Source organism: Eurosta solidaginis, chromosome 4 (genome assembly GCF_040869045.1).
Source record: "Eurosta solidaginis isolate ZX-2024a chromosome 4, ASM4086904v1, whole genome shotgun sequence".
Lineage (NCBI taxonomy): Eukaryota > Metazoa > Arthropoda > Insecta > Diptera > Tephritidae > Eurosta > Eurosta solidaginis.
The window spans coordinates 223,311,847-223,323,848 of record NC_090322.1 but is presented as its reverse complement, the minus strand read 5'-3'; the positions used below and the strand labels follow the sequence as shown (position 1 = coordinate 223,323,848).

The following is a 12,002-nucleotide window of genomic DNA, read 5'->3' as shown; positions in this document are numbered from 1 at the left end:
CATAACTGTTGTAGGCGTTGGTTGGTTTAACATTCCAATTGAAAAGATGGTTGGTGTCGTGAGGGGCACATTGCATACCAGACATACATCCCGTATATCGGGGTTGATTCTAGATAAGCAAAAATTAAACGTATTACGGTATCCAGATCGAAGTTCTGCATGTCTTTCAGATATTGAACTTTCAGATATTGAACTCCAAATACGGGGTTCGCCGGGCATTTATCAGCAAAAGACTTTTCCCACTTTTCGTAGACGAGGCTGAGGGCTTTTTATGCTATTCTGGTTCAAACGACTGCCGGATCTCTTGTGTGCCGGATCTCTTCGTAGTACTTGCGGATAAGTCCCTTTTTATTCCTGCGAAGGAGACCGCAACGATCAGGTGCCTGCTAGAATGACCTGATTTCTAGGAATTTAACATAAACCGTTTGTTCAGCATTCTGTTTCTCTCTCCTTTATAGGGATCATTTCCACCTCGTTATAGGGGGACTATTCCCGCCTCCCGAAGTAGCTTTGAGTGTGGTGTTATGACATGTTTATTTTAAATACGGCGACACGTAGCACACAAACGGCTGGATATTTGCGTATTGCCAGCAAGGGAATTGAGGATTTTGTTGGCACTCTAATCTTTTTTTTACGAATGTCACATCTAGTGGTTTTGGGTGCCGGACAGTTGATAGCTTATTGTAGATTGTTAAATATAGCGATATTTCGTCCAAGTAAAAAAATAAAGCCGCCCAAGGCTTGGTCGGTGATGGTGCCAAGTAACGCGAGACGTAAAATTGTTCTGCAAGGTTCCATCCCCAATGGCGATGGATACAAGGTAAGGGCTGGTTCTCGGATTGCTTCCGTACGATCTAGGGTGTAGCTGTGAGAAGCGCTCATGCTAGTTGGGGCTCTATTTAGAGCGATCAACAGCGAGAGATTTGTGTGGCTTCCTGGAGTGTATCGATACTACTCGATGAGACTGTTCCACGGGAGTCATGACTATTTGTTGACGTCATATGCTACAAAAGGCTTGAGAAATTTTCTATTATTCGCACTTGAACATTTACATGACTGTTGTCATTTTAAATATCTATTTTTCCGACATACATAGCAGTAGGTCCGGTTAGGTTCTATGCTTTTCAGAGTAATAGAAAAAAGAGTCCAAGGTGGTGGACCTAGAACGTTCAATGTGGTCACATTAAATCGCTCCCGATATGGTCGGTCTAGTATCTTGATGGGGCTTGTCATCAACATCAATAAAACTAGCCAAAACTTTTGAATAGTGTCTTTATCGCTAGAACAACAACAAAATAGATCCGGATTCCGAGGGAAGTGTGTTGGTGTTTCTTCCTAGTAACAGTTGTTGATGATTGACATCATTTTGGGAACTCGACCAAAAACACCTTATCAATTTACATAAGAATCAATCTAAAAACTAATAAAAATGTACAAGGTTGCAAGTTATAGGTACACGGTTTTCAAATCCAGGTTTGGAAACTTTCTTCTGAAGCCAAAGCACGTACCTCATAGCGGTACGAGGAGTTTAGTGGGTAATTCCATTACATGTGCACAATATGCAAGAAGCAGCTACATCTTAACAACCATGCGTACACGGTTCTAATGCACACATAGGTACAAAAAAAATCTCAAGTGAGCCGTCCGCTAGTAGATTTAATCCTAATTTTGGTTTCTCTATAATAGTAACCATCACTTAGATATGTAATCTCAAAAAGACGAACATAACACTTACGTCCTTCATAATAACAACGATGTCACTTAAAAATTCGGCCTCATCCAAAAAGTGAGTAGCAAAAACAACAGCACGGCCTTTACGCAAGCGCTGAATAAGTTCCCAGATATCTTTGCGCGCTTTTAAATCGACACCATTACATGGCTCGTCCAAGATGACTACGTTAGGTGAACCTTTAAATATAAAAAAAAAGTGTTAGTAATTAATTCGTCCTAATAGCTACAATCCTTTTAGTTACATACCAATGAAAGCCAAGGCAACACATAGCCTCCGTTGATATCCACCAGAGAGTTGAGAGGCTTGATAATTTTCATATTTACCAAACTTCAAGCTTTTCAATGTTTTATCTACTTCCGAATTCAAATCATGTTTAACTTTAATCGAAGCATATAATTCCAAGTGCTCCCGTGCCGTTAAATTTGGTATTAAAATGTTATCCTGACAGCACACGCCCACTTTATCATACTCATCACTGTTGCGCATATTTTGTGAGAGTATAATACGACCTGTTGATTGTACCACTTGACCCGTGAGCATTTTACTGAATAGTGAAGAAGAAGAGAGCAAGAGAGTTACGAAATAGCAGGGTAAAAAAAAAATTTATAAATTCAATCTTACATTATTGTACTCTTGCCAGCACCATTTCGTCCCAGTAGGCAAGTAATCTTGTCTCTGGGCAATGATAAATTCACATCACTCACTGCTATTTGCTCATCATACAATTTACTCACATTGGTCAATGTAGCGCCAACACTTGAGTCTAAGTCATCACGCTGCACCTCAATGAACCGATACTCATCTATTAGGGGGGCATAACCAATATATAATGAATCAAATTCATTATTTTAATTCCACAAACTTACCATCCATATAACGTCGCACTAAATAGCCGATGATTGCATAAATAATTCCATCTACAATTACCATGATGAGAGAAAACGCAAATTGTCCACTAAAGCCTTCGTCGAATACTTGCTCAAAAGTGAGTCCGATTTCTTGCAATTCCATGCGCATTATATGACTCCAAGCGTATGAGAATGCAGTGGTAAACGATAAATTGATACAAAAGTTTTCGAATGAGTTGAGATGCGTGTCGAAGAGCAAAACAATTATGTAAGGACAATAGGTGATGAAGAAGAGTAGCGCCGTGGCTACAGCACCAATTGTGGCTGAGGTAAAAAATGTTGAGCACATGTAACTGAAAGTAAAATGGGATATGTAGAGAATTGTAAATAGGCTTCGGTGACATAAATTCCTACTGATAATGGTCACACTTATTAAATTTACCAAAGTCATAAAAAATATCCTATAGATTTCGGAGATGATTGTTCTAGTACCTAAGTTAATGAAAAGAAACGAGTCCGTAAAATTAATACTGGTCTTTTGAATCTTGCTTATAAGTACTGAGCTATTAAGAAGAGGTCTCTGTGCTCAGCCTTAACCCTTAAAGATAAAACCAGCACTTTACCACTAAGCCGATTTCTCGCTTGGCAGTGAAAATTAAGTTTCCCTAATATTTCAAAATACCCAGCAGTTATTTTTATATCTGGATTTTACTGTAGGCTAAGTCCAGACCATAGAGCAGTGGTCTGCATTCCATAGCACAATGTTGCTCTCATTGCTTATGAGGAAGTGTGCCCCTTCTTCTCAAATTTTTGGAGACACATGCTATAGAGCCAAACAGGTTCACATTGTCCAGTATTACCCTTCCTAACTTTCGTAGGGTACGATGCTATAAATCATGGACGCTTCCACATTCTTACCGGATTCGACTTCGCGCTGGCAGGACAGCCTATTGTGTGACAACTCTTGCCAGTCAGGGTATAAGGATATCTCTAGAAAATCTCACGCTGATATCTTGGATCGAGCGACCGCTAGTGAACTGAACGTAACTGCTATTCGATAATTTAGGACTGAGTTGACCAACCTGCGACATTCTGGGCAGATTCGACTTCGTCACTAGCTAGACAGACTATTGTAAGCCGAATTCTGCTTATTCCCTTCAGCTGCTGAGCTCACCACTCATATTCCAACAACGGATATTAAAGCATAGATTTAAAACAGAACGGAATTCGCTGCTATTGAAGGTGCAGTAGATGAGATTCTACTTTCGCTGCTAAAGCGCCAAGCTCTGCAATCGTGATGCCGAGAGCTCTTTGGGGTCGCTTTACCTTACTAGTAAAAGCTTCAACCTACGTTTTGGTAGAAAAATTATCTTGGCGCTAGAGCATAAGGATATCCCTAGAAAACGTCACGTTGAACTCCTGGCCCGAGAGGGTGCTACGGAGCTGAACGTAGCTGCTAATGGAGACTTAAAGATTCAGCTGAGCACTTTCTCTTTCGGCAGTTTTTCAATCAAAACGCTCAGCAGAAATAATCGGGTTTATTAAAGTTCCTGAGGAGCCCAACCTGTACTGGCTGAATAGAGAATGACGAAATTGAGACAACCGGTCTCTTAATCGCCCTATATTGGACCAAAATATATCGATCGGAACGTATTCGTCCCATCATCTCTACTAACTCCGCACTGCGATTCTGGCTTCACATGCTTATAAGTTAGGCCTTGTCAGTAAAATCAGACGTAGGAAGTGCGAGCGGCAGGAAGAAACGGCTTAGCACGTTGAGTGTTCGTGTCCTGTGCTCGCAAGCTCAAATATCGAGCTACTAGCGGCACCAAACTTGCCAGTTCTCAAGACAGCAAATAAAGCTAGTTCCCAGGAAACTTCTAGTACTTGAGGACGGTACTGGGTGTTTTCCATTTAGTCGTCAAATGTGATGTTTTAATTGACCGGCAAGTTCAACGTAATTTAACCATCATCACTTATTGGCTCTTAATAGCCCAGGACAGTTTAGCTATTGCATATGAAAAACATACCAGTAATCCATTCTTCGCAATAACTGATGCCAACTGGGAGCACCGAGTGCATACTCCTATGAGGACCTTTATAATAGCTAAGTTAAATCTGATGGTATAAGTGGGTGAAAATTCTGTTGTTGTTGGTATTTTAAAAGTTTTCAATATTTTAATAATATATTCCCATATACAATAAGAATATCAAACGCTCCTAGCGACGTCTTTGATCTTATCAAAATCGTTTATTGTCATCGGTCTTTTCAGCCTAGTGATTCTTCTACCACTTTCTCCTGTCTGCAAATATTTGGTGGCTCGTTCCCGTTGGAGCCTCAATACTAGACTCACAGCTCAGCAGCATCTTAAATACTTATAGGAAAAATCATATATCGTTAGCTTAATTTACAAATATTGTAACGAATTTACTGCAATTCCCCTTATTTGCAACCTTCTGCTAAGTTCGAATCACTAAACTGTTGAATAAATAAATCCAATGTTGAATAATGGAAAAATGGCCTTTATTAAAGTACTTCACAATAACACCTATACTTTGCAACTATCTTGCTTAATAACCAAACTGACTGATAGCTTAAATGAAACTGATTCTCGCCTCTACTGTTGTCGCCTTTTTATACTGTCTCATTTCCTCGTTGCATATTTCTAGGCTTTTCTAATTTCAGAACTAACTAGTTATAAATTTCTCAGCTACAACTACAGATGTATAATTTTTATAGTTTCTCTCATACCCCATGCGCTTGTATGTGTGAGCGCCACTTCCACAATTATAATTGCATACCTTTAGGAGCATCTCAGATAAGATATCTGCATGTGTTTGTGCATCTATTCTCCGCTGCGCGTACGTACATAGGTGTAGACCAAATGATTAAGTTATTGATGTGCATTCACGTCACTGCTCAGCATCGGCATAGAGATGGCAGTACCCCTTAGTGTTGCTACAATTCGTAACACTGCCCTCCACCTAAGTATGATAGTCCCGATCAGACAAATCTCTCGATCTAAACGCTGCCAGCATCTCCAAATGTACCACTCTTCTACTTCGTGGTTTCCCAATGGTTTGTATGCGGTAGATGGTGTCACTGATCTTCTTCCCAACTGCACCGAATCTTGGATGGAACACCTTTCCGCCGGTGAGGGTTGTATAACAGTACCAAATCTCCCTCCAAGAAACTTTCCGAATTTTTGTTCTCATCGTAACTGCGTTTCATCTTACTACTCATTATCCTTGATCGTTCCTTCGCACTCTGTTGTTTAGCCAATGAACTACTTTGTAGAGCTTGCTCTTGACGGATTGGCTTCACATACTCAGTATCGTTCCGACGTTTCCCAACAGAAGTGCGCGCTGGTTTGAAACCACCCTTGCATTCTTTCTGCGAAATTCTTTCCTTCGTTTTAGTACGTCCGTTAGGGCTTTTCAATGCCAGTGTTTCTCTCACAGGTACCTTCGGTTTTGATTTGTGTGACCCATTCGTTCCATCAACCCTTGCCCGATATGCCTTTCACTTTTGCGGTTTTTGTCGAATCTCTTTCACCAGCACTCGATTACTGCTGAACCCTTCTTTCAAACTGAAGTTAAGTTGCACATCCTGGTTCTCATAGCGCATAATCTTTCTTGGCATATCGATCCTGATGTCATGGTCAACTAAGAAGTCCACTCCCAATATGACTTCATCAATGATCTCCGCTACAACGAATTTGTGTAGAGCCATGACCTTCCCAATTAGGACTTCACATATCACTTCTCCCTGGACTTGGTTATACTCGCCTGTGACCGTACGCAACCTTGCTGCAGGTAACGATTTTACTCTCCTGTTGACTAAATCAGATCGAATCAAAGAATGAGATGCGCCCGTATCTACAGTCAGTACACGCTCCTTGCCATCCACATTCCCTCTGACGGTAAGACTGCTTGATTTCCTTCCAATTTGCGACACAGATATCAAAGAACATTCAATAGCTGGAACTAGCTCTCGATTTTTACATCTGGCACGCTCTTGCTCATCTCCTCCAGCTTTGCGTTTACGGCCACCCAAGTTGGAACTACCAAGACCAAGATCGCAATAACGTGCAATGTGACCTGGCTTCCCGCATTTGAAGCATTTGATAACTTTTTCACTCCGCTTTTGCGATCCTTTCAGCACCTCCAATATTGTCTCTACCCACTCTGGCCTTTCTACTTCCACACGGCCTCCTTTGAAAACTGGCTTACATAGAAGCGACGCTGTTTCCTGAATCAGAGCATGTGATACCGTTTCTGCGAATGTTAGTTTTGGATTCGCATATGTAGCCCGCTTCGTTTCCACATCTCGTATGCCATTTATGAAACTCTGGATTTTTACCCTTTCAGTGTATTCCACGGGTGCGTCCGCATTTGCAAGATGAGCCAATCTCTCAATATCTGAAGCAAACTTCTGCAATGTCTCATTTGCTTTTTGGTAGCTGTTTTGCAACTCAATTTGGAATATCTGTTTTCTATGCACGCTTCCATAACGTCGTTCTACAGCAGCCATCAATGCTTCATAACTGTTCCGTTCGTACTCTGGAATCGTCTGTAAGATTTCCTGCCAGTTGAGATGGCACGGTCGTTATTTGAGCAGATATTGCAGCTAAACTCATGTTCAAGTCTGTGCTCGTAACTGTTTGCGGTGTTTCTTCCATTTTTGTTGTTTCCTCGCCAACAAGATGAAAGTCATACTCTTCTACTAATCTAGGCAAATGGCTACCAATATACCAAATTTCAGGCAAATCAAACCATGAATAGAATTTCTTCGGATAGATCAGTCCCTGGTTCACTGCCCTGAAAAAAGCATTATAAATACTTATCTAGACAAAAAGCTACACTTAAAGCGACACAAAAATAGAATTGCCGATAATAGAAACACGTAGTTTATGCGTTTGAACTCGTACATTTCATTTTGGACGTGCGTATGTACATATGTATGTATGTAGGCATGATCAATTCATTGCCAAGTTGATACAACTAAACCGAATATCACAATAAAAATTTATTTACGTTAATGCTCTCATCAACAGCTTTCATTCGATATCCATATTGTATCGAATTTTGGAAAATTCCGCTTATTTGAAACCTTCTGCTAACGTTCGATCGCTGAAATGTGGAATAAATAACTGCAATATTCTGTATTGCAAAATGGTCTTTATTAGCCTACTTTGGGAGTAGTACAATTATAGTTCACAATTATACTTCTTACTTACTTACTTAATTGGCGCTTAACCGTCTAAACGGTTATGGCCGTCCAACAAGATTCGCTGGACTATGTTGATGTCTGCGTATAGCTCGTACAGCTCATCATTAAATCTTCTTCGGTACTCGCCATCGCCAACGCGTAGAGGTCCATAAATCTTTCGAAGAACTTTTCTCTCGAACACTCCCAAAGCCGCTTCATCTGCTGTTGTCATGGTCCATGCTTGTGCCCCATATAGCAGGACGGGTACGATAAGTGACTTGTAGAGTATGATTTTCGTTACCTATACTTCACTTCGCAACTAATAGCGTGTTTTAATCAAACGGATAACTGATTATTCAGCTTGCGCTGCTTTTATACTATCCGTTGCTTCGTTCGCATATTTCTCCAAAGGTCTAGACGTTTCACCTTCTAGAACTCTTGTACCTCCTACTTGGTAATTAGTTATATGAGTACATGCATATTTGTAGTTTATGGCCATATACGTGTGTATGTTTGAGTAACTACTTCGGCTGATCACCACATCTGTGTGTGTGAGATAGCTCTTCGTCGCCTTTTACACAAGTGTTCCTAGCTTTAATATGTGCATGTACATAAGAGTGGCTGCTTCATGTTTTTGTTGTTGCGTGATTATTTACTAACAGCTTAGTGATGCTAATATTCGTCACAATATTGTACAAGAGGTATTCGGATCCACGTTTTGGCCCATGTAGACCCTAGTCACTCAGGGGTACACCTATTAATATACCCTTCAGCAGCTTTCAGTTGATACCCATATTGTACAAATACATCCTAGTGTTATCCGGGTCCACTTTTTGGTCTATATCTCAAGACCCTAGCCACCTAGCGAGTTAAAAGGATGCCTAGGGACTTCCGTGGGGGGAAACTACGTAAGCATGCGCATTTTTATAATATTCCGTTGTGTAGTTTAGGCGCCATTGCGTTACAACATACAGACATTCGAATTTATATATATTTTGGAACTTTGAGTTACTATCGCACTAGTGCCTAGTAGTACTAAACTTTAAGTATAGTTCTGAACCACAAATTTTGATCAATATTAACTGACTTCGAATACTATGGACTCATTCAGCCTATATCAGGTCCTAATGGACCAGCTAGTTCACTGACTTCTCTTTCGATGTTATAATACACATTTTAAATTTGTTGGACATTTGTGAATTAAGCTAACCATATGTATATTGAGGCTGTCATCTTCAACATAAACATATCCTTAGATATTTCCATTGAAATTAAAAGGCATTGAACGCTACAGCCAACAAATTTTTAAAAATTCCAAATTATATATGTACTTACCAAAAGGATATCAAGCAAGCGCCAAAAACGAGCAGGAAAACCATCACAAATATAAATGAAACATACATAAGTAGTCCGCCAATGTAAAGAATAGCTGATACACCCAAAAAAATTATGAAGAGTTCAACAAATGTTATCAAAATCCATGAAGTAAGCTCAGAGCATGGCTTCAGACCCATCGAGCACATGATCTGCAAAGTGTGTTTCAAGTGATTACCTACAACTTATGTTGATTGAACTCCGAAAAATATATACAAACCATTGTGTTGCGACTTTCACGCATCCAAATAAGATGACGTACACAACTGGCTATTTCTGCTACCAAACCCAAGAAGAAGGCAACTTGTATGGCTTGTGCCAAGTAGATGCCTGTTTTCATGCTGAAATAAGTCACGTTTTAATCAAACATATGCATAAATCTCTTTAGCACTCATAAGTATTCAGTCATTTAATACTCACTCATCTTCTGTGTAAGCGGGATATGGGAATTGCTTGGTATACATTTGCAGCCCATCCACGCCATATTTGCCCAGTGTATCTTTATTACCGCCACCGAATATGCTGAGCAAATCGAAAAGCGCTTGGCGTCGCTGACGGGTATGTGGCTTTAAATCATCCCCACTGATCATTGTTTCCATCGAATCGTTATTACTTGCTTCAATTTTCTTATTTTGTTCAAAACCTACAGATGACTCGGAACTTGTTAGTGTCCAATCATCATCATCGTCTTCGTCTTCACCAAAACCACTGCCGGTATCGATTTCAACCGAAAGTGGACTGCCTGTATTTAGTTCGAATATTCTTTCTTCGGTTATGTTTTTATGCAATGACTTTTGATGATTTATGATACCCATATCGATAGCATTTTTGATTTGTACAAACCCGCGATGATATTTCATATCACGCAACATACTACCCGATGGACCGGGGAACCAAAATCGATTCTTATTCTCAAATGTAGGTTGCGTATTTTCTGTGTCCATGTGTAATTTATAGGTGACATCATTGTCGGTTTTATTAAAATATGCTGCCGCTAAGAAGAGACGTTTTTCATTTAATTCATAGGCGGTTAGTTGTAAATCTTTTGCTGTTGCTAACGGTATGAAACGATCCACTGAGAAACATTCCAAAATATTTTTAATTGTTGTTACAATATCATATACCCTCGGATCGGTTCGTATGCGATTAACAATGGCGATAATTTCGTCGATATTTATGTCGTCACCGATATAGGCGCGCACCGTTGGTGACGAAGCTAGTTTCAGCAGACTGTCGAATCCTTTCTGAAAGGATTCATCCTCACGCAGTTTTGTTACAATGTCAGTAACAGCAACTGACAATTTTTTAAAGCGCGAGAGCTCTTCGAATGTTGTGTTGGCCTAGAGAAAAAATGTATGATATTTGTATCCATAACAGAAAAGAAGTAGGGGTGTAATAGGCTGCCTAGAGATACCCTGCTAAATGGGATCGGTCGTCAACTTAGTAACTAAAAAGAGAAATACCATCAAACACGTTGAAATAAAATTTACAACTAAGAGATAGAGAATTAAGAACAATGATGCCTTTTACGATAATCGCTTATATGTATAGGATGACTCCGGTATTTTTTCCCACGACGAATTGCTGTCATTTCAAATTGCCATTCTCGGAGCAGCTCCCTAGAGCTGGCCTATTTGAATGCTCTTAGTCCAGGATGCTGTTGAACATATAGCAGACCAAAGATAGGTGTTCTACAGATCACACACTTTTCGTGTCGTGCAAAGAATGGTGTGCAAATTTCTTCAAATTTTTGAGAACCATTTCTGTCGTCTACCATCTTCAAGCAGCAATATAGAGTAGTCAGATTGTTCCAGGACAGTACGGTCCCAGTAACGATCTTTGTCAGCAGCCAGGTCGATTTAGAGGCGTTAAAGCCCAACGTGATATAGCTTACCTAGCTCAACGAGGTTCACCCTATTCGTGGAGAATCATATCTATTGAGCAGGCGAGCCTCTGGTGGCCCTCAAGAAAGGCGGCAGTTGGCTGACCAAGAAGGCTCAGCGTAGTCAGATCAAATCGTTTCCGGCGATGCTAGTACCATTAAGGTGCTATTGCCGTAGTGTACCGGATGACTATTCGGCAAGGGACCTCTAACATCGATACAACTCCCCTAAACCTTCGGGAAGTCGCCTTATCTTGCTACAAGAATACGAAGAAGACAGTGGACTCCTCAGCCTAATCCACACGGAATCCGCAAAAAAATGCTTTGCTGAGTTACACCTAGGAAACCGCTTAATCAAAGTAAAATTCGTGCAGACATTTCATGGGATAGCGCGTCTTAATGGTTCATCTTCGATCTGGATATAGTCACAGGTTCTACCAAAACCAGGTTCACCGCGGTTACGCGAGGTTTTTCCTGCATTACATCTCTCCATTTCTCCTCTCCGTCGTTGATTTGTTATTCAATATTTAAAAAAATAACCTACGTTTTTTGATGTTGCGTATTTGCCATGACGTAGCTAATGTATAACCATTTCCCTTATTTCTCTAACATGGGTATCCTTTTTACTTAATTTTGCTTAAGGGCGGAAAAAATAGAAGCACAAGATATGGAGCACGCAACCCTATTATTGCAAGCTATGAAAATTAGTAAAATTACGACTTTTCTTAAAACTTACATGCATCATAATTGATTGTGTATCTTCTGTGACGGGTGCATATAAAATTTTACCATGTATCAATGGCTTTACAACACTCCAAGTCAGTTTTCCTGTCGTTGTAGTGGTGATATTCAAATAAAGTTGTTTGCAATATTTAGCTGTAGTGAGAGAAATCACAAAATTTATTAAAGATATAGAATAACTTAGACTCCCAGTTAACCAGTGCATGTTTGAAC

At 40.1% G+C, this 12,002-nt stretch overlaps 1 protein-coding gene across 7 annotated transcripts in view; it reads right to left on the bottom strand.

The window, feature by feature from the left end:
• The window catches only part of ldd (lipid droplet defective), a 149,734-nt gene that overhangs the window by 22,987 nt on the left and 114,745 nt on the right, over positions 1-12,002 (bottom strand). For all 7 annotated transcript variants that reach the window (XM_067784848.1, XM_067784844.1, XM_067784846.1 and 4 more), the window contains 8 exons: positions 11,785-11,924; positions 9,587-10,506; positions 9,387-9,507; positions 9,128-9,318; positions 2,599-2,933; positions 2,354-2,534; positions 1,978-2,276; positions 1,736-1,908 (listed from right to left, as the gene is read on the bottom strand). In XM_067784848.1, the coding sequence (XP_067640949.1) occupies positions 1,736-1,908; positions 1,978-2,276; positions 2,354-2,534; positions 2,599-2,933; positions 9,128-9,318; positions 9,387-9,507; positions 9,587-10,506; positions 11,785-11,924 (2,360 nt within the window). The remainder of the gene's footprint in view (positions 1-1,735; positions 1,909-1,977; positions 2,277-2,353; positions 2,535-2,598; positions 2,934-9,127; positions 9,319-9,386; positions 9,508-9,586; positions 10,507-11,784; positions 11,925-12,002) is intronic.